The sequence below is a fragment of the Lobosporangium transversale genome (genome assembly GCF_002105155.1).
Source record: "Lobosporangium transversale strain NRRL 3116 chromosome Unknown BCR41scaffold_3, whole genome shotgun sequence".
NCBI lineage: Eukaryota > Fungi > Mortierellomycota > Mortierellomycetes > Mortierellales > Mortierellaceae > Lobosporangium > Lobosporangium transversale.
In genome coordinates this window covers 1,333,404-1,357,079 of record NW_019028981.1, presented here as the reverse complement: position 1 = coordinate 1,357,079, position 23,676 = coordinate 1,333,404, and the positions used below count along the sequence as shown (strand labels likewise).

The window sequence follows — 23,676 nt, the reverse complement described above, 5'->3', positions numbered from 1 at the left end:
GAAGCCCTCCTCTTTGGTGTCCTCAGGCGCTTAGCTTTAGAGAGAGGGTGAGTCAGACGAAACACAATATCTTGAATGGGTCTTTAGAGGGTCTGGAAAAGATGAGATGGTTATTTATGGACCCATTCGTTGACTCGCAAAGTCCTCGGCTGCTTTATGTTACTTTGCTTAATAACATATGGGGTCGTGGAGGCTTGAGTGTTCGTTTGTTGTTATGTTCTTGTTGAGAGAATCGTTGTGGGGCATAGAGTGCTTTTTCAATGGTCAAAAATCGCCTGGCCTTCAAGGGATTGGACATAGGCACGTTCTTGAATACGGCGTGCCTCAATAGCGAAAATCTGCGTTAAAATTTCCTCAAATGGCAAAGTTTCAATGACACAGAGCAGTTGGATTGACAGAAGGAACGTATAAAAGGAACAGATTTTCCAGGCATCACATCTTTTCTCCTTTTAATCACTATATCCTCATTGCCTATCCTTATATCTTTGTTCATTTAACCAAACCCTGCTTCGCATACTCACCACAATTAACAATGGTCGATACAAGGAGCAAAACACGAAATAATCCGTATAAAACAACTGGAAAAAATCATGGGAAGATCTCCACACCCAATAAACAAAACGGACAAACCGAGCATCAACCCCAAAAACAAAAAAAAAGCGCGCCATCTCGGCTTTAGAGACAGGAGCCTCTCCTTCACCCAAATGGCTGGAGCTAAATTGCATTGTCGGAGGGGAAATAACATCTTTCCCAGTAAAGATCCTTTCCAGCAAAATAGTCGGTCTCCTAAAGAATGCCATCTATCCCAAAATTACCACATCGCCTTCCACCAAGCCGAAGGATATCTCTCTCAGCCTTGTCCCTGGCGGTGTAAAGGAGGAAGAATTGGAGAACCTACCTGAAAAATCGCTTGTGTTGCTCGGTGAGGAGCGTGAAAAGCTCCACACTTATTTTCCAGATGGTGCAGCAAATGGTTGCATTCACATTATTGTTAACGTGCCGCAGCCTCGTATTATAAGAGCTATGCTCGAGAGCAACGACTTCAAACCAAAGCCGCGCACGGATTTCTCTACGCTATTGAAGGTAGAAGCTGGAGATCAAATTACAGCAATGAATCTTGGTCAAACCCCAAAGTCCTTTGGGGAGGGATATCAGGGCCATGAATTCTTTGTGACTGAGCAGATGATGGATTTATGGAAAGAGCTTACGAGTAAAAGTCGACGTCCAAAACAAAAATGCATATCGGGTCCGACGGGTGTCGAAAAGTCGCATATCGCATGGTTCCTTGCCGCCAAGGCATACGCGCATGGATGGCCAGTCCTTTACATTGCTGACGCGGAAGCCCCTAGTAATACTGAAACCTCAGAGCAGGCATCAACCGCAATCTGTCAACGCTTCTGGCCCTCAATCAAGACATTCTAAGATCACGGGAGCTCTCTGAACTGGTTGATTTCGGAGGCACATTGCAGCCTATTGTGAATCTTGTTCCAGTTACATGCGCCGGCTATATATTGGGTCGCCTACTCCAGTAAAAGGGTCGAGAAACACTCCTCGTTGTCGACAAACACGGTGCTATGTCCTCAGAAGGCAAGCTTGCTGCAGCCTCATGGCTTCTGAATTTGGAGCTTTTAGACTCTTTCAGCTTTTGGAACGAGGCAAATGCGCGAGCAGTCTTCATAAATAATGCAGCACTTGAGAGATCTTATCTTAAGTTAGATGCACCAGAATGCCTCATTCATGTTGGTCCGTTGTCGCTACAAGTATTCAATAAGTTACTGGAAACAACTGTAAGGAGGCTTGATATATCTGTTCGCAATCCTATATATTTGCTAAAAGGTGGAATCGCAAGCATCCCCAACTATATGCCACGCGAGTTCGTTAATTTTATAAAAGAGATTGAAATGTTACAAACAAAGAAAAAAGAGATTGGAGCGGGCCCCCTCACGGTTGAGGATGTTAAGGAGAAACTACAGCTATTCAACAATCGCCGACGTGATGAACTTTATTCCGCTATAGAAAACCATTACAGGAAGCTTCCACCTAGTTCACAGGATGGATCCCGCCTCGCGCTTGCAAAGATTTTCCTGCCTGGAAAATATCGACCTCATGCGTCATTTGATTGCTGCTTCCTTGACTATGGATTAGTATATGGACACGAGTATAAAGATTCATTATCGTACAGTCCAACTACTCCAGCAGCTAAGGCTGCACTTTTGGACTTATACAAAACATGTCCTTTACCCGAAATGTATCGAAAAAACCTGGATGGCGCAGGATTTGAGGATGTCTTGTTTCAGCAACTTATTCGTAGCCCTGGATTGGTACTCCAAACGACAAACCTTGCAGGTGAAAATCCATTGGACGTGGATCTGGGAGCCACAGGATACGAACTAATGCAGAAACCTCCCAGAATGCTTGGTAGAGATGGCATGGGTATTCTAGTGCGTTGTTATGTAGGTTATGAGCGGTTTAGTTTCATCCAAGGCTACAGGTTCATTCAAGTGTCGGTCAGAGACTTTAAAACTTATGATAAGGAATCAGCAATGATTGAGCTTGCTTTTGACAAAGGACCTGGTGCCAAGAATCAAATCGAGGAATATCTGGACGCTGCATTTGGTGGGTTCCACGAAGCAATTTTGATCGGAAGAGGTATCAGGAAGAGATTTGAAGTCAAAAAGGACGGAATTCTCCGCAAAGACTTCAAGGTTATCTACATTTGTGGAAGGGGTGATTTTGGCGAAGGTGCTTCCGGGAAACATGGATTACCAAACCACAAGCTCAAGGCTCTTGAATATCCGGAAGTCAGGCACATATGCTTTGGTGAGCTTAAACAAAGCGATTTGGCCCTTTAGCATGATTTTTCATGGTTTTTTAGGATTTCAATGGCAGATTAAATATTTTTTAAACGTCCTCCTTTGGACCAACACTTGCATTTTATGAAGAATCGCAATCGTCTCTTTATTTACGCATGTTCTTTCACTTTGAGTATGTCTCTTTTACATTGATACATCTTGATGGATAGCACTTTGGGCGGTGGATCTGGATATACCACGTTTCCAACGCGACCTCAACGACATTCATACCTGCAAAGCACATTCCAATAAAAATACTCTTTTTTTTTTTTTTTTGTCTTCATATTCAAGTGGTTTGTTCAAGCAGGCACATGTGGCGCGCTTATGAAAAAAGGGAAGGGCATTCCACGAAACTTTATTTCGGGTGAACATGCGTAAACAACGAATGTTAATGATGTGACTGTGATCCATTACAACTCGTTATAGCAGACCAGCCAGTTCTTCTTTTTCATTCATTGACCATTCATTCATTCTCTCTCAACAACAAAAAAACAAGCAACAAAAGTTGTATTTTTTTTTTCTTGTTTTTTCCGTTTCTTGACTTGAAATAAACTCAAGGAATAAACAGGAAAGGAAAGAAGGAAACACCAAAACCAACGACAACAAACAAACAAACGAACAAACAAAAAAAAAAGAAAAAGAAAAAGAAAAAAGAAAAGAAAAGAATGTCGTCAACGTCGGCGTCGTCTTCGTTTCTAGAGAAACTTTCAGCCTCTTCAGGAACTATTCTCAATTCTCAAGCTACCAAGTTTGCTCTTGTAGCGGCTGCAGCCTCTTTCACCACCGCAAGCATCATCTTGGGTGTTCAAGGATCTCAACAGAAACGTCGTGTTCGACAACTAAAAGACGAACTTCGGAAATCAATCCCTCCACCCCCGGCATTTCACGGTCATGATAACGAGAATGAGGAGGGTTCCTTTATGAGGTCCTCGACCTATTTCTCATCTTCTTATCATCGTCAGGAAAATACTACAACAACAACAGGAGGAACAGGAAAAGAAATGTCCTCATCACAACAACAACAACGACAACAACAGCAATTGAGGGATAGATTATCCCAACAAGGCCTAATGGATGAAGATCTGATTAAGGAACAACTTTCAAATAATCTTGCATTCCTGGGAAAGGACGGGATTGAAAAGTTGCGCAATTCTTTTGTCATCATTGTTGGCGCAGGTAAAAGAAAAGAAAAAAAAATGAAAGCGAAAATGTGCATGGATCCAGATACAGAGTTGAAACATATCATTGACCAAGATATTTATTTCTCTTTTCCATCCTCCTAACACGGAATAATAATAATAATAATAATAATAATTTCCATCAAAAAGGTGGAGTCGGAAGCTGGGCAGCCAATATGTTGATCCGAAGTGGAGTTGGCAAGATCCGTCTCATTGATTTCGATCAAGTCTCTCTTTCATCTCTGAATCGACATGCAACCGCGGTCCAGGGGGATGTGGGCACCCCCAAGGTCCTCTCCATGAAAAGAGCGTTTGAATTGATTGCACCTTGGTGTGATATCGATGCTCGTGTGGATTTGTTTCAAGAAGACAATGCTGAGGACTTGCTCTCGGGAAACCCGGATTATGTGATCGATGCTATCGATAATATTAATACCAAATTGGCCCTCCTCAAGTTTTGTTATGACCATAAATTACCCGTCATCAGCTCTATGGGCGCAGGCGCAAAGGCAGATCCTTCTCGTATTCAGATCAGTGATATCTCTGAAACCTTAGGTAAAGCAAAAAAAAAAAAAAAAAAAAAAAAAAAAAAAGTGAATGGTATTCAAGTATTAAGATGATATGAATCCCTTTTCTTATATATATGAATATATACATTTCTTTTACTAGAGGATCCGCTTGCAAGAGCTGTACGTCGCAGGATCAAGAAAATGGGGGTCGATACTGGAATCGAGGTGGTCTATTCGACTGAAAAGCCCCATCATGTGAGACTCCTCCCCTTAGATGAGACACAGGCTCAAGAAGCAGATGAATATTCAGCTCTTCCCGATTTCCGTTCTCGTATCTTACCGGTCTTGGGTCCTCTACCGGCCATGTTTGGGATGTCGATGGCCACATTTATTGTCTGCAAGCTCGCAGATTGGCCCATGGATCCTTTACCCATCAAGTTACGAGATTCCCTCTATCTAAGACTCCATCGAGAGCTCACTGTTAGAGAAAAGAGAATAGACAAGTCCATCGAGACCATTGCTTTGGATCGTCGAGATATTGGTTATGTTCTAGAGGAGATCTTCCGAGGTAAGAGTGTGCTCTCTCAGAGTACTCACAAGGTTGGTCTCTGTCGTTGGAAACGAACTGAGCCTCTGAGTCTACAGAATGTGGTCGTGATGACCAAAGGGGAAATGGTTAAACATGACATGTTGGCCCCCGATGCTGATCTTAGAGAAGCTTATGGTGACGAGGTCGTCGATTATGTGGAAGCCAAGTTTAGAGAAGAAGCAGAAATCAGTCGTCTTCGTTAGGGAATAAAGAACTAGAGAAAAAAAAAAAAAGAGAGAAATAAGAGAAGATGTAAAACGCAATGGTGAGGGATTTTAGGAATGTCTATTAATGTTTATTGGAAACAAATAATAATAATAATAATAATAATAATAATAATAATAATAATAATAATAAAATGGAAGTCAATTCGAAATAGCTGTATAAATGATCTTCTCTCCCCTCTTGAACAGGTATTTGCACCCATTCACCTTTCCCTTTTTGTCAATGTTTTACTTCTCAGGAGCATAGTTGGAAGTATCATAATGATCTGGATACTTCTTGATCAACTCTTCAAGTTCCTTTTTCTGCTCGATTAAATTGGGTGTCAACTTGTCATAGACATCATTAAACATCTCTGACACTGGAGGCTTCTTGCGCTTCTCGGCCGCCGCAAAGCTCTTCAAGACCTGTGACCGAGCAAATGACTTGTGGCTCGATTCCTTGGTCTCGTCCCACCAACCCTTGTTCTCCAACCATTTACGCATCCTCACAATCGGGTTATCATGACGCTTCCAATCCTCAACCTCCTTCTTGGAACGGTAAGCAGAGGAATCATCTGAGGTCGAGTGATGACCCACACGGTATGTCATGGCTTCAATCAAAACAGGCTTGTGTTGTTCGACTGCAATCTTGCGAGCTTCCTGTGTAGCCTTATAAACTGCCCAGACATCGTTACCATCCACACGGATCGTGTGCATACCGTAACCAACACCACGGCTAGCAATACCATCACCCTTGTACTGCTCATTTGCAGGTGTCGAAATGGCGAAACCATTGTTGCGGCTAATACAATAAAGAAAATAAAAGGAGATTAGATATAGTCAGGAAAGGACAAAAAACGATTAGACAAAATTAAAAAATAAAAATAAAAATAAAAATTACCAGAAAAAGATGACGGGGCAAGAGGTGGTGGCCGCAATGTTCAAGGCAGCATGGAAATCACCCTCAGAGGCAGCACCCTCTCCAAAGTAGCACATGACACAGTTCTTACGACCAGAACGCTTGATCGCATAGGCAGCGCCCGAAGCCTGAGGCAATTGAGTCGCCAAGGGGGAAGAAATAGTCTGGAAATGAAGAGCCTTGCATCCAAAGTGAACTGGCATCTGTCTGCCTTTACCAAGGTCCAAGTCATTAGAGTAACATTGATTCATGAATTGATCCAAAGTGAATCCACGGTACAGCAATGTTCCAGCTTCACGATACTACAATAAAAAGAAAGAAAGAAAGAAGCAAACAAAAGCCAAAATCAAAATGGGGAAAGGAAGCAGGGCGAAAAAGGAGAGGCGAATAAACAAATATCTACAAAGTGTGTTCAATTCTTATTACCTGTCCGAAGATTTCATCCTCAGGATCCAAAGCAGCGGCACTTCCAATATAAGCCTCCTCTCCAGCATTGGTCATGTAGAAACTGATACGTCCCTGACGCTGGGCTTCATACAAGATCAAGTCCACATTGTTGAGGGTCAACATGTCCTTGTAGATCTTGATAGCAAACTCTTCAGTGACCTGAGAGTTATACAGGATGTACAAGAAACAAAAGTGTATTCAGAATAGGATATCATTTAGTATGAATTAAAGGTATAAATGTGTATATATAAAGCGAATTGGTCTGGGTATTATGATGTCTACAGAGAGAGAATGATCATTAAAACAAAAAAAACAAAAAAATGCCTCGGATTTTTCCCACACATTCTTGGCCTTTTTGCAATAGCGTCTCAAACTCTAAATCATAATATAAAAAATAAAGAATAAAAATCGAATTGATAAACAAAACTTACATCAGGTTCCAAAGAGGGATCAAGGACCTTTCCATCTGTGTCCATTACACGGAATGTGTCAATGGGCTCCATCCTCTCGCGGATCTCGAGCTTCTGTGAGAAATGACTGTCAAGTGCACCAGGGAAGTTGACCTTGATTCGATCCTTCTTAGAAGTAGCAGAAATATCCTTTGACACAGCAGATGTTGCGAATGCCTAATAGTTGTATGTATAAAAATAAAAAAATAAAATAAAAAGAAAGTGTATATACATTCAATAGGTTGGCTATATGCTTGCTTGCAAGGTAAGAGTAATTATCTATAAAGTGAAAAGAGATGGGGAGGGCTATTAAACTATATTTACGCACCTTGACGGATGTGGCAGCAAGTGTTCTGGAGGGGATAGCCCTAGCGACAGCTCTGGCGGGGATCCTTGCAAACATTATGCGTTGAGCAATTGGAGGGGTTTAGAAGGAGAAAATAGGAAAGAGGGAATAAAAGAGAGGAGAGTGGAGCAGAAGAGGAGGTAAGAGGTTGTTATGTACAGATGAGGAATGAACCACTTGCACAACCAAATGAAGAGATGCTAGAATAGAGATGATGATGAGAAGAGAAAGAAAGAGAAGAGTGTGGAGTGGAATGGGGGAGAAAAGGATGAAATAGAAAATAGCGGAGAAGTAAAAAAATGAGAGAGGGATGTGGGAAAAAAATGAGGGGCCGTGGGAAAGTAAATGCGATGTTCAGTGCAGCACGTGCGATGTAATAGCCTTCCTGCTCACAAAACGACATACGCGTAAAAAAACACACACACACGCAAATACAGATATACAAGGCTGCACAGATCATTCACTTTACAAATTGAATGCCTGCCTCGCCATCCCATCATGGTACAATCTATCATTTTTTTTATGCAATGGAAAACAATTCTATTAAGTCCGCACAAAACAGATTATGGGAGGATATATAGTCTATTTTAGTTCTTATCCTTCTTCTTGTCCTTCTTCTTGTCCTTCTTCTCCTTTTTGTCCGCTTTGTCAGTCTTGTCCGCTTTATCCTCTTTCTCCTTCTTTTCCTTCTTCTCCTTCTTTTCTTTTTCAGGCTTGCCGTCCTTGTCCTCTTTCTTTTCAGCCTTTTCCTTCTTATTCTCCTTCTCCTTCTTCTCCTTCTTCTCCTTCTTCTCCTTCTTCTCCTTCTCCTTCTTCTCTTTCTTTTCCTTCTCCTTCTCCTTCTCGTCCTCTTTTTCCTTCTTGTCCTTCTTGTCCTTCTTGTCCTTCTTGGCTGGCGATTCGTCCTCTGCAGGCTCTTCAGCTTTACGCTTGTTCTTCTGCTTCATCTCCTCTACTATCGACAACGGTACATCTCCATCGGGCTTGATCAGAGTAGATGACGTAGACACAGTTATTGACGTAACAGTTAATTCAGATCGACTCTTTTGGTTATTTCCTTTGTCGTTGCTATTGTTACTGTTGTTGCTATTCTTTTGTCCATTGTTTTGATGACCTCCCTACATTTCCAAGGAAAAAAAAAAAAAAAAAAAAAAAATAGATCATTCATATATTTATATATATATGTATAAAAGTGTGTGTATATATATTAGTGTTTTTGTTTTTCTTCTACAATCACCATTAGGAAGAGAGTAACTATCAATGCATCAATGCTCGATAAAATATGTTTTTCTTTTTTATTTTACCTTTTTGGGTCCTCGGTACAAAGACTTTTGATACTTCTCAGCTTCACTGATACATGATGTATGGGTCCGGTACTCTGTACCTTGAAATGAAACCGAGCAGTCAATACAAGAAAATTGTGCATATGGACAACGGTTAAAGTGTTGGTCCAACTTCGGCTTCTTAACCGTCTCCTGGCAAGTATCACACACAAACGAAACCATGCTGAATAATCCGAGATGAATAATGAAATGAGATGAATAAATAAATAAATGATGTTCTTGTAAGTTGTAAGAACAAAAAAAAAAAAAAAGCGCATTGTTTATGTGTGACTGCAAAATAGTTTGGATTGAATTCAGGTACACACAACCGACATTTCAAAAGAAGCAATTGGTGGCGCTGGGCCCATACAATCCCAAAATAAGAACGATTACTTTTTGTTTTTGCGTTTTTTATTTATTTTCCAACAAAAGAAATAGGAAGAAAAGGGAAATGGGGAGAATGGAAAGAGAAGAAAAAATGGGAAGATGGGGAAATAAGAAAATGGGAGTGGGGCGAAGTAATACTTGCTGAAAAGAAAATGTAAAAGGTCGATCTATAAACAAATGAATGAACGAAAAGATAAAAGGAAAAAAAGGAAGAGAAAGGAATGAAACGAAAGAACGACCTAAAATAAAGCAGAAAGTGTGTATGAACAAATGGGAAAAGGAGCTTGCTACAATTGAAGAAAAAAAAAAGGATAAAAAAGGGAAAGGGGGGTAAAATGGAAAAAGATGCGCTCTATCAGCATCTCTTCATAAATTTTTTCTTTTTTCTTTTTTTATCTTTTTTTTTTTTTTTTTTTTTTTTTTGTGATGGAAAGAGAGAGTATGAAAAGGAGGAAAAGTACAGTGGTGAAGTAGTAAAGAAAGAAAGAAAGAGATGGAATTCATCATTGCAATACAAAAAGCGAGCGTACGATTAAAGGAAAGCGGGAAAAAAAAGGTCGTTCTGGTGATTGCAATTCCTTTGGGATGAAATCTTTACATGGCAGTAGCACGCTTGACCATCTCCTTTGCCCAGCGTGCAACCTCTTTAGTCGTAACAGAGTGTTGGCGACTGCTGCGGCCCTCCTTTAAGCATTGACCAATCCATTCCGCTACAAGGAAGTCACGAATATCTCCACCAGGGAACGAGTCCGCTAAATCACCAATCAGTCCAATCATGTTGCGCAAGAGCGTATCCGAGCGCTCAGGATCATTGTAGACTGCGCAGAGGAACTCAAACACATGACGAAGATGAGGCGCCAGAAGAGCAGCTAGATTACAAAATATAGCACGCACAAAGTTGAGTTAATGCCAGTATGTAAACACCCTACATCTTAATTCACCACTGATTTTAAAATCTTTTTTACTTACATTGTCCACTACTCTTCAACCCTTGAACGATTCCAACATAGGCATCCACAATACCCTCACGAAGTTGGTTCACATAATCAATCATGTCATAATCAGTCTATTTATATTCGCGCGCAATAAATAAAAAAAAGAATAAAAAGATTGTTAATATTATCAGAAGTAAAATAAAAATAAAAATAAAATAAAACACGAGTTTCTAATACACTTACGGATCCAGCAGTAATGTTACAAGCCTGTGCAAGGACACTCATGGTTACATCAAGGTAGTTAGCAAACTGACCCTCAATAGCCAATGCAATATCTCCAAAGCATGAAAGAATGGCTGGCTTAACAGCGCGGTGCAATACAGGGCTCTGTAAGTTTTGCAAAAGAGTCGTCATAAAGCTATCACAATAGGAAGCTGACTGTGCACCCAAACCGCGGCAGATATCTCCAATCAAACCAACAGCAATTGAGCACAGCTGGTACTCCTCATGATTCTGAAGGGCAGTGAACAAGAATGGGGCAAAAGAATCCAAGTAGCGGCTAAACTCAGCCTCCAAAGCAGTAGTCAGAGCACCGACAGCCAAAAATGTATCTTCCACAATAGTAGATTGTCTTGAAGCAGCAGTCAACAACTGTAACAACGCGGTCATGATACGGTCAGCCATGGGAGAAATCGCTCCTCCAACACGACGAATGATGTTGGTCAACACACTGCAAATGTTGGATTGCAACTCACTGTGAGCGTTACGCTCATCGACTCCAACAATTTGATTCTGAACAGCGATGCTCTGTTCCAGGCGGTCCAAGATCGTCAAGGTCAATTGCGAAATAGCGGGGAAGTTGTCCTTGGCACTATGACTGATCAAGATTGAAATGGCTTCGTAAGCAGAGGTGCGAGAGAATGCCTCGTTGGTATTTCGGTCAGTGATCTGCAGCAAAGCTGTAATGATACTATCAAAAAATGGCGACATGAGACTGGTAGGCGAATCAGGACCCTGTTCTCCCTCCAGTTGCTCCGCTAGGTTCATCAAAGACAAGCAGCAGTTTGAGACAATTCTGTTTGAATCGCCCAATCCACGGATGAGAGCGTCAATGAGGGGGTGAAGGTGGACATCGGGTTTAATACATTCTACTAAAGACTGTGAAACACGTCCCAAAGCCCAAGCGGTAGTATCTTTGACCTTGATCACGGGATCCCTCATCATTTCAATCAGGAAAGGAAGCGCCTGTGATACAGGGGGGATCAGCAGATCATGTCCTGGACCTTCGAGGATAGAACCAAAGGCCATGACGGATGCTTCACGGTACTGCCATTCGCTACTCTTGATGTTGGCTTCAACGAAATGAATAACAGGGGCGACAATAATATTACCAACACACTGTGCAGTCAAAGACAAACAGGTTCCTGCGGCCATAGAAAGGTTCCAGTCATCCTCTTCATCGTCCTCATCCTGCCTGGCCATCAATTGCAAGAGAACAGGCAAAGTTTCGGACAAGGCGGCCCTAGCAAAGTAATAGTTGGTCGTATCAGGCACTACTCCATTCTCAAGAGCATCCATTTTGGCATTTTCCAAATCAATCTCCTCCTCACAGACGGTTGACCAGAATTCGACAGCCTGCAGAGCAACACGCTCGTTTTCATGCTTCATACCCTGGACAGTAAGCTAGAAATTAAATTATTTGATAGAGTCATAGGATGCGTTAGTCGATTGATACATCAAAACAAGCACTTTATAAAATAAAAAATAAAAATAAAAAAAAAAAATAAAAAAAAAAAAAAAGTTAATGGGATAAACGCAGCAGATCTAAATGTGTTAATTTAAACTTACTCCAAAGAGGGCCTGTTGCATATAATATGGCATGTATTCATAATAGAGCTGCATAATGCGCACCAAGCACTCATACGATGCAATTTGAACTTGAACATCCTGGCTCTGAGTAGCCTCACAGACCACTTGCATGATGTAATTACGTTCGCCCTCTCTCTTGAAATTCTCCTCAACAAACTCCAATGAATTGTACAAGGCACCGATGGCAGCCAAACGAACAGCCTCATTTGGTTCATCTTTGCGTGCACCCTGAACAACCGCTGTCAAAATGCTATTGGATTGCGATGTCAGGATTTTGCGGGGCTATTAAATATGATACAGCGACGTTTTTGCATGTTAGAAGTTTTTCTTTCGAAAAAAAAATAAAGACATAATAAAAAAAAAACGTATTATCAAAATATAATTAGTACTTACAATCGTTTCGCAGATGTATCCAATAGCTCGAAGGGTGCATTGTTTCAGATTGGTGTTGTCAGTGGTCTGGAGATTCTGAAGCATAAGGCGAATAACATCCTCCCATTGCTGAACTGGGAGTTCAATAGTAGCAATGGCTGCTACAACTTGAGCTGCGACAAGACCGGCACGAAGATCAGGAGTACCAAGCGTAGTCAAGACCTATTAACGTGCAATAGAGAGCTCATTTATTAGATACAAGCTAAAATGACGTCGTCATGCATCAAATTATGATTAACAAAATTAAAATAAAAAAAAAGGCTTACCAAGGTTTTGATCTGGCTTCTTGTAGATTCATCAATACCCAACCATCGAGCAGAGATTTCATTACGACGAATAACTTCCTAAAGATATTGACATGTACAAATCAATGCAATGTTAAGAACCGTTATCTGGATATGCATTAGGATTTTAACAGAGTCAAGTGACACACATGATCTATTCTCCAATTGGCTTACCCTTGTTGTCAATGCGTTTTTGAGAGCCAAACCAGCAGGGATACGGGCTTGACTTTGCTCATTGCCGAGCTCTTGGCACAACATGACCACATATTGTTTCTATTCAGCGGCGTAATATCCCACATATGTACAAAGTTGGAAAGAAGATAAAAACAAAAAAGAAAGCGTCAGCTGGTCTGTTCTGTACTCTTAACGGTACCATGTTTCCCTTGTTCAAGACGGCACAAATAAATCAAAAGATAGATGCAGGCGCTTCAAGGGGTTAAACATTGAAAGTCTAATTCATCCCCTCAATCCTTCTCTTCATCCGATAACTTTGAATGCCCAAATCTACACGCGATTAAACACTAATACTATTATCGCATTTGATACTGCCACCATCCAAGTATTTCTATGGGCGTTTAGCTTTTGGTAAGACTATAACAGAAAAGGTTACATCGACATTGAACACTGTCATCCCGAAGCAACTATGGCTCCACAGGTATTGTATTTCCTTCCACAGAATTGTCCTTGAAATGCCACGTTTTCTAATAAATATTGTATGAGGAAAGTTGGTGGCGAGTTTGTTGTCGCAGCAAGCGTATATCACGACAGATGTGGTCCTGTTGCATCCTGCCACATCCTATTGAAGAATCCATCCTCCTCTCAAAGACCACACTTGAAGACAACACATCATGCAAAGGGTTCACCACACAAAAAAAATATGCTGCAACGCCAGCAAGAATGTAGTGGCGTGGACCCAAGAAGATAAACAAAAGAAAAGATAATAATAGCGATATGACATACAAAATCTTCGCTGGCTGCTGTCTCGAGTTGAGTGGTTGCGGCTTCACGGATCTGTTGATCTATTTTGGCAAAACAAAAAAAGGATTGGAAGGTGGGATGTATGCGTCAGTGAATGATGAGAAGTTTCTTTTTTAAGAGCACAGGTGTTGTATGCATCCACAGTTGGATTACAAAAGAGATTGCTGCATAGTGCAGCAACAATTAAACAATAACAACAAAGCGCCATCGTAAAAAAAAAAGACCTGATGCTCTCCATTTGCCACGTTTTTACTCTATGGACATCTGAACATCAGATGACAGAGCAAGAGTAAACGAATATGGAATTACGCTTTTGTTGTCTATAGGGTCATCATAGCCTTGTCAGCTTGGAGTAGCAAAATTAAATTGGCACGTCTCCCGCCATATTACAAACAGCATTGAAGAACGTTGCTCCTATTGCACGCCTTTTTTTTTTATTTTTACATATACATCTTTGCTTTATTCATGATTGGCAGTGCAGGTCCCTTGGAAATGAGCAAGAAGCTCTTTGCAATGAAGGATGTCTGCGACATGGTGGCAAAAAAAAAAGATCATGTAGTGGATCCCATATGCTTACCTTGTGAGAGGGTGTTCAAGAGGATCTCTCCGATGGAAGCCATGACGTGAGACGAAGAGAATAATAGGGATATGCAGTGGAGGAGAGGGAGGGGAAGGGAAAATGAGACAAAGAGCTCGAAGACAAAGAGACAAAAAATAAAAAATAAAAAATAAAAATAAAAAATAAGATAAAATAAAAGGGTGTAGTGTATGTCCCTTAGTTTGTGCAGGGGAGCAATGGACGGAGAGTGATTTTGAGGAAGCTACAATAAAAGGCAATAAAAAAAAAAGAAGCACGCGGAAACGGGCAGAATAAAAAAGTCAAAAAGGGGGGAAAGAGCAGAGAAAAAAAAAAGGCAGAGAGCATTAAAAAGAGTCAAAATAAAAAATTTTTTGGGCGCGATTTATTCTGAATCCATCTTTTAATGATTATAGGTAAATGTAAAACACTGATACACAACACAGTCATGCAGAAAGAACTAAAAAGAAAAGGAAGAAAAGCCTGGTCCAAGGGTGCGCATTTATAGCTTTAATTACTCGGTACCCGTGTGATGTGTATACGTGTATATTATCCTGTTGGACAACATGACCCCCATTTTGCGCGCCATCGGCATTTACGCACAAGCTTTTTTTTTTCCGTGCATTAATGCACCCGAGTATAGCGCAATGAGAGTCCAATTTACGTCACCGAAATCTTGCTTTAGACCTTCTCTCGAGCTACGTATTTCCTGTGCACTAACTAATCGCATTTAGGTCGAAGGCTCCCTCTGCCCTCGAGCCTCACCGAGACTATACGCATTCCCCTGTTGTTGCTGGCGCTGATGATGGTGGTGGCACCGGTGTCGCCTTCTCAACTCTAACCAGGGACCTAACGGAGTGAAGATAGAATAGATACTCTTTGTTTATCAATTGAACTCTGACGACTTTCGCGATTTCTACACAGCTACCACGTCTTGGTGGTTAAGAGTACCCATCCCTCAAAGCATCAGGAAGGAGTAGCGCTGTAAATCCACGTGGCCGATGGTAGCCTGCTGTTGTTGAGGTAAATTGATGCTTTGAGGATCGTTACCTTATCTCCGAGTAAAGTCCCAAAGGTTCTTGACGCCAATGCTGTTGCTGTTGTAGGGAAATGGTCTAGCCAATGTGAGAGTGTTAGAAACATAAAAGAAAAAAAAAATATTCAATCAAGTTCATAGCAAAAAAAAAAGGACGTTGAATACATGGAAAAGGGCAGGCTCGCTGCAAAGATGCCGAGCTTAGTTTACTATACTAAACATGCAAGGTCTTGGTTTTGACATAATCTAAAGTATATTTGGGCGAAGCACTAAGTCCCTCTTGTACAAAGATTGTCAATCTAGCGAAGTTATGGCTCAAGGATTTTAGGCAGGCGGTGCCGACTATTTGTCATGTACCTGCAAGAGCATCAACGGAGTTCAGAGCTAAATTCATAAGATCTACCAAGGTATTCTGTCAATTGAACACGACAAGGAGAGCAAGTTCAAGGGCCGAAAATGGAGGAATTATGCTGGAAGAAAAGATGAATGAAGGCATGGGAGGTATGCGCCTTTTTTTTTTTTTTTACGCAGAAGCGTTTATTTCAAAAAATAAATATTCAAGAGATTGAAGCCAAAAGATAATGAATAACAGAAAGCAAAAAGAAAAAAAGAAAAAAAAAAAAGAAAAAACGCCTGCTTAGATCTTGGCGTCGTCTGTGATGAAAGCAGCTCCCTTGATAATGTTAACTTTAAGCTCAGGAATAGCAGCACCCAGCAATAATTGCTCATAATCTGAGAGGGTGGGAAGAGGCAAGATCTTACTCACACCCTCACGACCAAATTCGACATCCTGTGCGAAATAATCCAAATGAGTCTTGGCCCTGAAACCAGCTGTGCTCTCAGGATCGGCTTCCAAGTTCACAAAGGTCGACTCGATTAGACCAGCCTTGCCTGCAACCGTCGCCTGAAGGATTACGTTGGTAAAGCGCGCACCTGCATGAGCCATTGACAGTGTTGCAGATCCTGCGCCATCCTTTGCCTTTACAACCTCATCCCCACCATATTGAATGCGGTGTGTCAGCGCCTCGAGCTGCTCCTTGGTAAAGGTTTGTCCAGGGATCTGGGAGAGGACCGGCACAATGGTAACCCCACTGTGTCCACCAATTACAGTAACCCTTGTTGACTGTGGATCGATCGCATTGTTAATTTCGAACGCAAACCTAGATGAGCGGACAACATCCAGCGTACTGATGCCAAAGACTCTAAAGGATGAAATACAGTAAGAAAAGCAGATAGTTATTTAGTATACAAGCGAAATATGTTTGGCTTTGCGTGATTATCGATTAGTAACCTATTCCCTCTTTTCTCTCCACATATATATCTAATACACTGATAATTCATAACAATGTCTCAAGAACTATTCACCCTGTCCTTGACAGAAATAGAGTAAAGAATGGGGACCTCTCCGCAGTTTTTTTTTTTTTTAACATTCGATCTGGTCACAATCTTCCCTGAACACACTAAATCAATCCCATATCGACTATATCGATTATATCAGCATGTTTACACAAAGCATCTTCCCAATGTACTTGTCACACAAAAAAGTTCTCAATTACTTTTTGGGATTAAAAACGCCATGCTTCTTGAGGACTTCGCACACAATAGGCACTGTAGAGTTGACAGGGTTAGAGATAATCAAGACATGGGCCTCGGGGCAGTTCTTGGCAATACCTGCAGCCAAGTCACGGACAATGCCTGCATTGATCTGTTGAGTAGGGGAGAAAAAAAAAATTAGAATACCGAGATGTCCGGAGCACATCACCGAAGTAAATAATCAAAAGAGAGCAACAAGACAAGGCAAGACAATTAATGGGTGTACAAAAAGAATTAATTGATAATCAATACATCTTTCTCATATCACACAGTTAACTTATTTCATGATGAGATAAAGAATAAAACGTGGAGCATTATGATAACTGAGTACTGATAAGCGACTAAAAAAATACTAATCCTCTCATCCATATACTTCTAGCCATGGCCATATCTGATGATCAATGGTTCAATGGTAAAAGCCTTACTCTTATCTTCCCAACAATCTTGTATTTTTTTTTTTTTCTTTTTAACTCACACTGACTACAAAAAAAAAAGCTCCGAGCCCCGTTTCTCCCATTGGATCCCAATCTTATATTCTTATATAAAAAATTAAAATAAATGTCCTACCTTGAAAAGGTCATCCCGGGTCATACCAGGCTTGCGAGGCACTCCAGCTAGTTATTTCAATAAGACGTTGAAGAAAGCACAAACACACCATTAAAGAAAGGGGAAAAAAAAAAAAAATCACGCGTATTTAAACTCCTTCTTTTAATATTGACATGATAACGGCGTTAATAATGATAACAGTAACAGTAAAAAAAAAAAAAAGCAAAGAATAATGTATACGTTACCCGGAATGACAACAGTGTGTGCATTCTTCAAAGCCTCGTCCATATCTTCCTTTCCATGTCCAGTAACGTTGGAGCGAGTATTGATATGAGATAAATCTGCAGCCACACCGAGCGCATTCACGACATCATACAGAGCCAAATGTGTGATCAACTCTGATTGCTTTAGGAGAAGCGCCAATGGCTGACCGATACCGCCAGCAGCACCACAAATAGTAACTAGAAAAGTAAAAAAAAATGCAGTATATTAAGCAAAAAGATAGAGTGCCATTTGTTCTAACGTCAACCTCTTTTTTACATGACTAAGAGAAGTCAATCAAGTGCAACATAAGACAGCAAAGCATTGTAGAAGAAAGCAGATACTGTATAGTACAGCATAGTATATCACATCGAATTACCTTTGACCATGTTATGAATATGTTGGATATAAAGCTTTAGAGTTTAAACAAAGTATGTCAAGTATCGAAGAAACGGAATGAATGAAGAGGAATGAAAAACAAAAAGAATGAAATGAGGAAAAGAAAAATATGTTTGTTGACAAAGTGTGTTTTTGCTCAAGTCAAGATGCAATCATTCATATCTTTTATATGGCTTTAATACGTACAATTCAATACTCTTATTCAATTTGCACACGCACATGCCACATGCAACGCATACAACACGAAATAAGCTCATGATAAAAATCTAGCAGCACTCTCAGCAGAACTGTATACGCATACAAGTCTTTTCTCTGACCAACGCACGAAAAAAAAAAAAAAAAAAAAAAAAAAAGAGTGATGTGTTGGCATTGGCAGGATTGGATAACTATTACATTTGTTAATGACTCTGTTATTTATCTTGAAATTTACACGATAACATTTTTTTTTTATTATAATTATGAAAGAGTCTATTATACATGAAATAGTTGGATGAATAAAGAGTAAATCTTGGGTAGATGATGGCTACAGTTGATCTATGCGAAATAAAATAATAATAAAGATAATAATATTGAGGATAGATATATTTCAAAAAAAAAGCTCACGTTGGCTTCTGACTTATTAAGATCGTTGAGATAGATAAGAGTAAGTAGCCTTTTCTACAGGTTGTGGCCGAGACCTTTTGTGTAAAGCCCACTGCCGTTATTGGTTATTGGTTATTGGTTATTGGTTACTATTGTTATCGCTGTACTGTTGTTGCTGAGGGGACCAAGTTAAGGCCTGCAATGATGTCTGCGTTTCCGATGCGATCGATGCAGATCGACGCTCGTCAGCTGAAGATAATTCACGCTCACGCGTATAAGAGTGTCTTGACTCTGGAGAAATGCCCAAATAATCTGAAGCCTATTAATCAAAATATCCAATTATTAGTATTTTAACGTTGTTATTATTGGATATTGTAAGTAATGGGTGATATCTAAGGAAAGAGACAACAATGGCGACAATTGACAAAAAGTGTGGAAAAAGAAGGGAGGAGCCTCTTACCAAGACTTGATTCATAGTGGCACGGCGTTGTGGATCTGGGTGCAAGAGAATACGGATCAATGCTCGAGCACTCTCATTAGGGACAGCTAGTTCGAAATCAGGAATCACCAATTCACGTGCTGAATTCCATCGGAGACCATTCGCCAGTGATGGTGTGTCTGGAGAAGGGTGCGCCAAAAAGTGAAGCACCGTGTCATCTGACAACGATAGAGGAAACAATGGCCTAGTTGCAAACAATTCCTACAGATATTTCAAGATCCAATAGTAGATAAATAAGATATTAGCATACAAAAGCATTACTGACTGAACAAATATTGTTGGAGGAAGGCAAAAGGCGTGACGAAACATCTTTTCATTGACTTACATAGACCAAGCATCCAAATGCCCAGAGATCAATGCTATAGTTGGCTGTAACGCCTGATGACGCTTGCTTATCAACTGTGGTTCCTCGAGCCACCTCAGGTGGACAATACCGAACAGTTCCGATTCCAATACATTCCTCGCTCGCTACGCGTGAAGACTCCATGTCAATCAATTTCCATTGTTGTCGAGGATCATCCCGGTTATGCATCACGTTCGAGGGCTTCAGGTCACAATAGACAATTTTCTTCGAATGACACCAACTCAAACACCGGAGTACTCCCTTCGCAATATCCCGGATATATCCTTCATCCAGCGCAGTTCCGGATCGATACAGAGCTGAGCCTGTTAAATCCAGTTCAGACATTTCATTCGGTCCTGCTTGTTCGCGTAAGGCCACTTTCTTGGCTTTTCTAGCATTCTTTAGCATCTGAGCCAATGTCTCATCTAGTCGCTCCAATATTGTTAATCGAATCTTGGCTGGCTTATTGGGATCATCTGTCTCGGACAAGACCAACGTCGCTACATGCTTCAGCTCCACAATATTGGGGCCTCTCAGCCGTCTCAAAATTCGACATTCACGCTCCCATGCCTCTTTCCTGGCAAATGATTTAATTACAATCGGCTGCTGAGTATCTGAATCAATGGCAAACAGGATGTCATTCGACTCTCCATGTATAGGGCTCGGCGATTTCGAAAGTTTGTATCGAGCGGGCAAGTTCTGGACCAAAGTTACTAACGCTGGGTTGTCCAAGGTAGTATAATTGGTTGATGACTTTGTTGTCGAGGTCGATGTAGTATCCTTGCGCCGAAGATCTGTCGTAGCCTCTTCAGATAGTCCCTTGAATTGTATCTGCTGAGATTCAGATGGAATAATAGCGGCAGCAGTGGTAGTAGTACCAGCAGCAACAGTGCTACCTTTGTTGTTACCGCCTGCATTCCGTTGCTTTTGCCGCTGATGTAGCTGTACAGAGCTGCTTGCACCAGAATTAAACACAGGAGCATCTTCTTCGGGATGCGAACTAGCAATATCCATTCCAGAGCACATTAGCGTCACTCTATCCAATGGACTGACAGCGTTAAAAAGAGTCGCATCCCGAGGACTGGTGGATCCATCTCGGCTCAGAACCTCGGTCGATGTAGCTACGGCGGCTGCAGCCAATGACACCGAGCCTGGTCCGATCGACGATCCGTTTCCTGTTCGTATAGACATTCCTCCTGCACTGCGGTCACCTCGTAGTGGCTTTGAACCACCAGCGCCACTATGATAAATCATCATGGGCATTCGTTGTGAGCTAGTTCCGCCAATGCTTCCTGTAGATTGACCTTGTGATCTCGCTGATGTTCCATGAACACGCGTGGGTATATACCGTAACGTCGGCAAGCTATGGTGATTATCTCGTTGATCAAATGAAAGTGATGATGCAAAAGTCCATCGGTCTGCATCCTCTTCATCATCCTCTGCCAGGTATGCTGGATAAAAAGGGTCGGAAGAGATGGATCCGACTCTAGCAGCATTTTCTACTAAGGATCCTCCTGTCCCTGTGGTCCCTGCTCGCTCATGGCCGACACTGCCCTCCTTTTGTGATGAAGCTGTCAGAGGCTGTCGATACTGCTCAGATGACCGGCTCGATTCTGCACGATGAGATAATGACTCATGGTCCGCTGCTGCAAATGCTGTCATAGACTGCATAGGGTAACTATGTGAATGTGCTGGTATCGATCTCTGAGAGGGAATATTACTAGTTTGAAAAGAGCGCTTCCCTCCTGAGGATGACGTACCAGAATCTTTGTCTGTACCAGCACCAATACCGCCGCCACTATACACAAAGCCTGGTTGTTGTTTATCATCTCCAACAGCGTCCCTTGCTAGGCTCAGTTCACCATCTGTTATAAAACTAGCAGTACCACCTTGTGATCCTTGTGATGCACATTTTGCTCGATCCTGTTTCCTCTTGAGAGATCTCCTGCGAAGAAGTAAGAAGCCTACAAAGGCTACAATAAGAGCTACACTGCCACAGACAACACCTAACGTCAATGGTAGATTGGTTCTTTTGGGTTCGGCTGGAGGGGGAGGTGGAACAACTGGTAAAGGCGGTGCCGCAGGGCTAGGATCTCTGGACGAACTCCATTGCCATGTTTCTGTATCTAGAATATAAATATTGGTGTCATTTGGGAGAGCGGTACCATAACCGCCCCAGACAAGCATGTTGGTTCCATTGAGAAGTGCTGAATGTCCAGTACGTGGCCCAGGTCCCATTTGCTTATTAGTCGTCATCCTATTCCACGTCCATTCAGACTTGGACGCGTCCAGCACCCATACGTCGTCATCTACAGGCCCATCTGGCCCACCACCTGTGAAAAAAAAATAAAATTTTAAAAATAAAATTTTGCAGCAACCATGTTAGAATTTGAGATATTGAGATGTAGATGTAGATGGAGATGAGAGTATATTCGAGAGTATATTCTATTTTCAGTCCCGAAAAAAAAAAAAAAAAAAGACATGTGGTTTGTGGAATGTGATACAACAAGCAAACAAGCATTTCATATCATTCGTTCCTTTTCTTTTTGGCGGGATCATGTCTTTACCATATCCTCAAACTCAAACTTACCATAAACAATCATCGTGTTGTTAAAACAAACAGCCGAATGACCTTTGCGAATTGACGGAATCGTACCTCCGATACCAGCGTAGACAGGTTTAGAGAGTACCCAAACTTCAACATCGAGATTAAATGTATGCACAGTGTTGAATGCCACTGTGGATTGGTCGCTACCACCAAAAACAATCATCGTATTGAGTCCTGTTAGTCGGCACATAGTGTGGTGCATCAACGCAGGTCCGTTGGCGATCGAAGTCCACTGGAACGTACTCTCATCCTTTTATTGTTATCATTATTATAATTATTATAATTATTAATATGATGGTTGATATTTATGCAAGATAAAATAATCATTACAAAGAATACAAAAGCATAAATGTCTTGTCAGTATAAAGAAAAAAAAAACATCTGTTACTAAACAATGATGTTTTTTCAAGGCCATTCCCATTCTCCCAAACCCCGTCTCTTTCCCACAGTCTGTGTTTGTATAGCCCAGTTGGTTTGTCAGTATCATAAAAATAGATCTGGGTTGGGCGGCGGTCTGAACACAAGGGAAAGAGAGAAACAGACAATAAAAAAAAAGACACCTCCAGTGTATTGAGGTAAATATAGATACTGAACACCATCATCCCTCTTCACCATCTTCTCCTCCTCCCCTTTCACTCCCACACCCTTTTCATCGTGTAGAAGAGTCAGTGAACTTGAATTTTTAGTAAAAGCAATAAAAAAGATAAAAAGAACAAGACTGAAAGAAAAGAGGAAGCAGAAGCAGATATGAGAGAAAAAATAAAAACAAAAATAAAAATAAAGATACAAGCAAGATGGACACCAAACATCCAAACAATTGAGGAATAAATAGAAGAGTAGATTGATTGAAGATCGACTATAACAACAATAAAAATAACAACAACATTACCAGCTTGCTAAGATCGTTCAGAACGCCCGTGCTCGCAAAACCATCGGACCCAACTGATGCTCCTCCGTGCACAAAAACAGTTGAATCAGCCATTCCGACAGCTGCTCCGAGTCGAAGTTGAGGTGCCACAGCAGGGTTCGCTATTCATGAGGATTTTTTTTTTTTTTTTTGTGAATAAAACATTTATTTTTGTTTTTTGATGTTCTTATTTTAGTCACCGGGCGGAGAATCATAAACCAAAATGGGTATAAAAAAAAAACGACAGAAGCATAGGTATCAAAACAATAATGATTACGTGAGTTAGGGATAGACCAGACCCAAAAGTATGTGTCCAGCATCAGTAAAGAATTGCTTGGTGAAGATGCATTGGCGACCAGGGACATCATCTTGCCCTGTGATTGTAACGCGATCGAATCCAGGAACTTTTGGGGCGCAGGCGTAGATGTAGGTGAACCTTGAATCGTGGGCTGCGACCATTGACGCAGGGTCGTGCTCCAGACCCAAACATCATTAGAGCCCAGCATGTTGGCGCCGTAGGGACTCTTGGACGAATCTGTGACCCCGCCAAAGATGACCATATCCGTGTCTATGATTGCAGCCCCGTGAAACGCACGCCAGCTTGGCGAAACAGCCGCAGCCCCTAC

The 23,676-nt window shown here is 41.3% G+C and overlaps 7 protein-coding genes across 7 annotated transcripts; 2 read left to right on the top strand and 5 right to left on the bottom strand.

Annotated features, from left to right (window-relative positions):
- Positions 1 to 2,246: 2,246 nt before the first annotated feature.
- BCR41DRAFT_367486 (hypothetical protein) lies at positions 2,247 to 2,852 on the top strand (the record flags this gene model as incomplete). Its single annotated transcript, XM_022026305.1, has 1 exon — positions 2,247 to 2,852. The coding sequence occupies one exon, from the start codon at positions 2,247 to 2,249 to the stop codon at positions 2,850 to 2,852; it is 606 nt and encodes a 201-aa protein (XP_021885650.1).
- Positions 2,853 to 3,922: 1,070 nt separating this feature from the next.
- BCR41DRAFT_299429 (ubiquitin--protein ligase molybdopterin-converting factor) lies at positions 3,923 to 5,331 on the top strand (the record flags this gene model as incomplete). The annotated part of the gene is made up of 3 exons (XM_022020521.1): positions 3,923 to 4,028; positions 4,181 to 4,585; positions 4,700 to 5,331. 3 exons carry the CDS (start codon positions 3,923 to 3,925, stop codon positions 5,329 to 5,331), a joined length of 1,143 nt encoding a protein of 380 aa, XP_021885649.1.
- Positions 5,332 to 5,486: 155 nt separating this feature from the next.
- On the bottom strand, positions 5,487 to 7,792 carry BCR41DRAFT_346281 (dehydrogenase E1 component). The gene is made up of 5 exons (XM_022022852.1): positions 7,475 to 7,792; positions 7,129 to 7,323; positions 6,677 to 6,856; positions 6,233 to 6,552; positions 5,487 to 6,133 (listed from the first exon to the last, which is right to left on the bottom strand). The coding sequence occupies exons 1-5, from the start codon at positions 7,547 to 7,549 to the stop codon at positions 5,581 to 5,583; spliced, it is 1,323 nt and encodes a 440-aa protein (XP_021885648.1). The 5' UTR covers positions 7,550 to 7,792; the 3' UTR covers positions 5,487 to 5,580.
- A 247-nt stretch (positions 7,793 to 8,039) lies between these two features.
- Positions 8,040 to 9,055, bottom strand: BCR41DRAFT_317684 (hypothetical protein). Its single transcript, XM_022021288.1, has 2 exons — positions 8,797 to 9,055; positions 8,040 to 8,610 (listed from the first exon to the last, which is right to left on the bottom strand). Exons 1-2 carry the CDS (start codon positions 8,995 to 8,997, stop codon positions 8,080 to 8,082), a joined length of 732 nt encoding a protein of 243 aa, XP_021885647.1. The 5' UTR covers positions 8,998 to 9,055; the 3' UTR covers positions 8,040 to 8,079.
- Positions 9,056 to 9,627: 572 nt separating this feature from the next.
- Positions 9,628 to 14,600, bottom strand: BCR41DRAFT_331686 (armadillo-type protein). Its single transcript, XM_022021810.1, has 9 exons — positions 14,277 to 14,600; positions 13,682 to 13,740; positions 12,896 to 12,994; positions 12,704 to 12,781; positions 12,399 to 12,599; positions 11,985 to 12,287; positions 10,380 to 11,819; positions 10,171 to 10,267; positions 9,628 to 10,070 (listed from the first exon to the last, which is right to left on the bottom strand). Exons 1-9 carry the CDS (start codon positions 14,317 to 14,319, stop codon positions 9,796 to 9,798), a joined length of 2,595 nt encoding a protein of 864 aa, XP_021885646.1. The 5' UTR covers positions 14,320 to 14,600; the 3' UTR covers positions 9,628 to 9,795.
- A 1,316-nt stretch (positions 14,601 to 15,916) lies between these two features.
- BCR41DRAFT_379860 (malate dehydrogenase, NAD-dependent) lies at positions 15,917 to 18,240 on the bottom strand. Its single transcript, XM_022027235.1, has 5 exons — positions 18,092 to 18,240; positions 17,697 to 17,912; positions 17,473 to 17,519; positions 16,869 to 17,017; positions 15,917 to 16,514 (listed from the first exon to the last, which is right to left on the bottom strand). The coding sequence occupies exons 1-5, from the start codon at positions 18,099 to 18,101 to the stop codon at positions 15,950 to 15,952; spliced, it is 987 nt and encodes a 328-aa protein (XP_021885645.1). The 5' UTR covers positions 18,102 to 18,240; the 3' UTR covers positions 15,917 to 15,949.
- Positions 18,241 to 18,540: 300 nt separating this feature from the next.
- Positions 18,541 to 22,493, bottom strand: BCR41DRAFT_124849 (hypothetical protein). Its single transcript, XM_022019468.1, has 3 exons — positions 22,126 to 22,493; positions 19,518 to 21,868; positions 18,541 to 19,393 (listed from the first exon to the last, which is right to left on the bottom strand). Exons 1-3 carry the CDS (start codon positions 22,343 to 22,345, stop codon positions 19,016 to 19,018), a joined length of 2,949 nt encoding a protein of 982 aa, XP_021885644.1. The 5' UTR covers positions 22,346 to 22,493; the 3' UTR covers positions 18,541 to 19,015.
- Between the last annotated feature and the right edge of the window lie 1,183 nt (positions 22,494 to 23,676).

Excerpts from the sequence above, each read along its gene's own strand:
- BCR41DRAFT_317684 (XM_022021288.1), bottom strand. The coding sequence starts at position 8,997 with ATGGTTTCGTTTGTGTGTGATACTTGCCAGGAGACGGTTAAGAAGCCG. Across the intron at positions 8,611-8,796 it reads TGTACCGAGGACCCAAAAAG|GGAGGTCATCAAAACAATGG; the intron begins GTAAAATAAAAA and ends TTGGAAATGTAG.
- BCR41DRAFT_379860 (XM_022027235.1), bottom strand. Across the intron at positions 17,018-17,472 it reads CCCGGGATGACCTTTTCAAG|ATCAATGCAGGCATTGTCCG; the intron begins GTAGGACATTTA and ends CCTACTCAACAG. Across the intron at positions 16,515-16,868 it reads GGCGTTTTTAATCCCAAAAA|AGTCTTTGGCATCAGTACGC; the intron begins GTAATTGAGAAC and ends TTCATCCTTTAG.
- BCR41DRAFT_346281 (XM_022022852.1), bottom strand. The coding sequence starts at position 7,549 with ATGTTTGCAAGGATCCCCGCCAGAGCTGTCGCTAGGGCTATCCCCTCC. Across the intron at positions 6,857-7,128 it reads ATCCCTCTTTGGAACCTGAT|GTCACTGAAGAGTTTGCTAT; the intron begins GTAAGTTTTGTT and ends TATAACTCTCAG. Across the intron at positions 6,134-6,232 it reads TGCCCCGTCATCTTTTTCTG|CCGCAACAATGGTTTCGCCA; the intron begins GTAATTTTTATT and ends TTATTGTATTAG.
- BCR41DRAFT_331686 (XM_022021810.1), bottom strand. The coding sequence starts at position 14,319 with ATGGCTTCCATCGGAGAGATCCTCTTGAACACCCTCTCACAAG. Across the intron at positions 11,820-11,984 it reads TGCAACAGGCCCTCTTTGGA|CTTACTGTCCAGGGTATGAA; the intron begins GTAAGTTTAAAT and ends TTTAATTTCTAG. Across the intron at positions 10,268-10,379 it reads GTAACATTACTGCTGGATCC|ACTGATTATGACATGATTGA; the intron begins GTAAGTGTATTA and ends GAATATAAATAG.
- BCR41DRAFT_124849 (XM_022019468.1), bottom strand. The coding sequence starts at position 22,345 with ATGCACCACACTATGTGCCGACTAACAGGACTCAATACGATGATTGTT. Across the intron at positions 21,869-22,125 it reads CAACACGATGATTGTTTATG|GTGGTGGGCCAGATGGGCCT; the intron begins GTAAGTTTGAGT and ends TTTTTTTCACAG. Across the intron at positions 19,394-19,517 it reads CATTTGGATGCTTGGTCTAT|GAATTGTTTGCAACTAGGCC; the intron begins GTAAGTCAATGA and ends AAATATCTGTAG.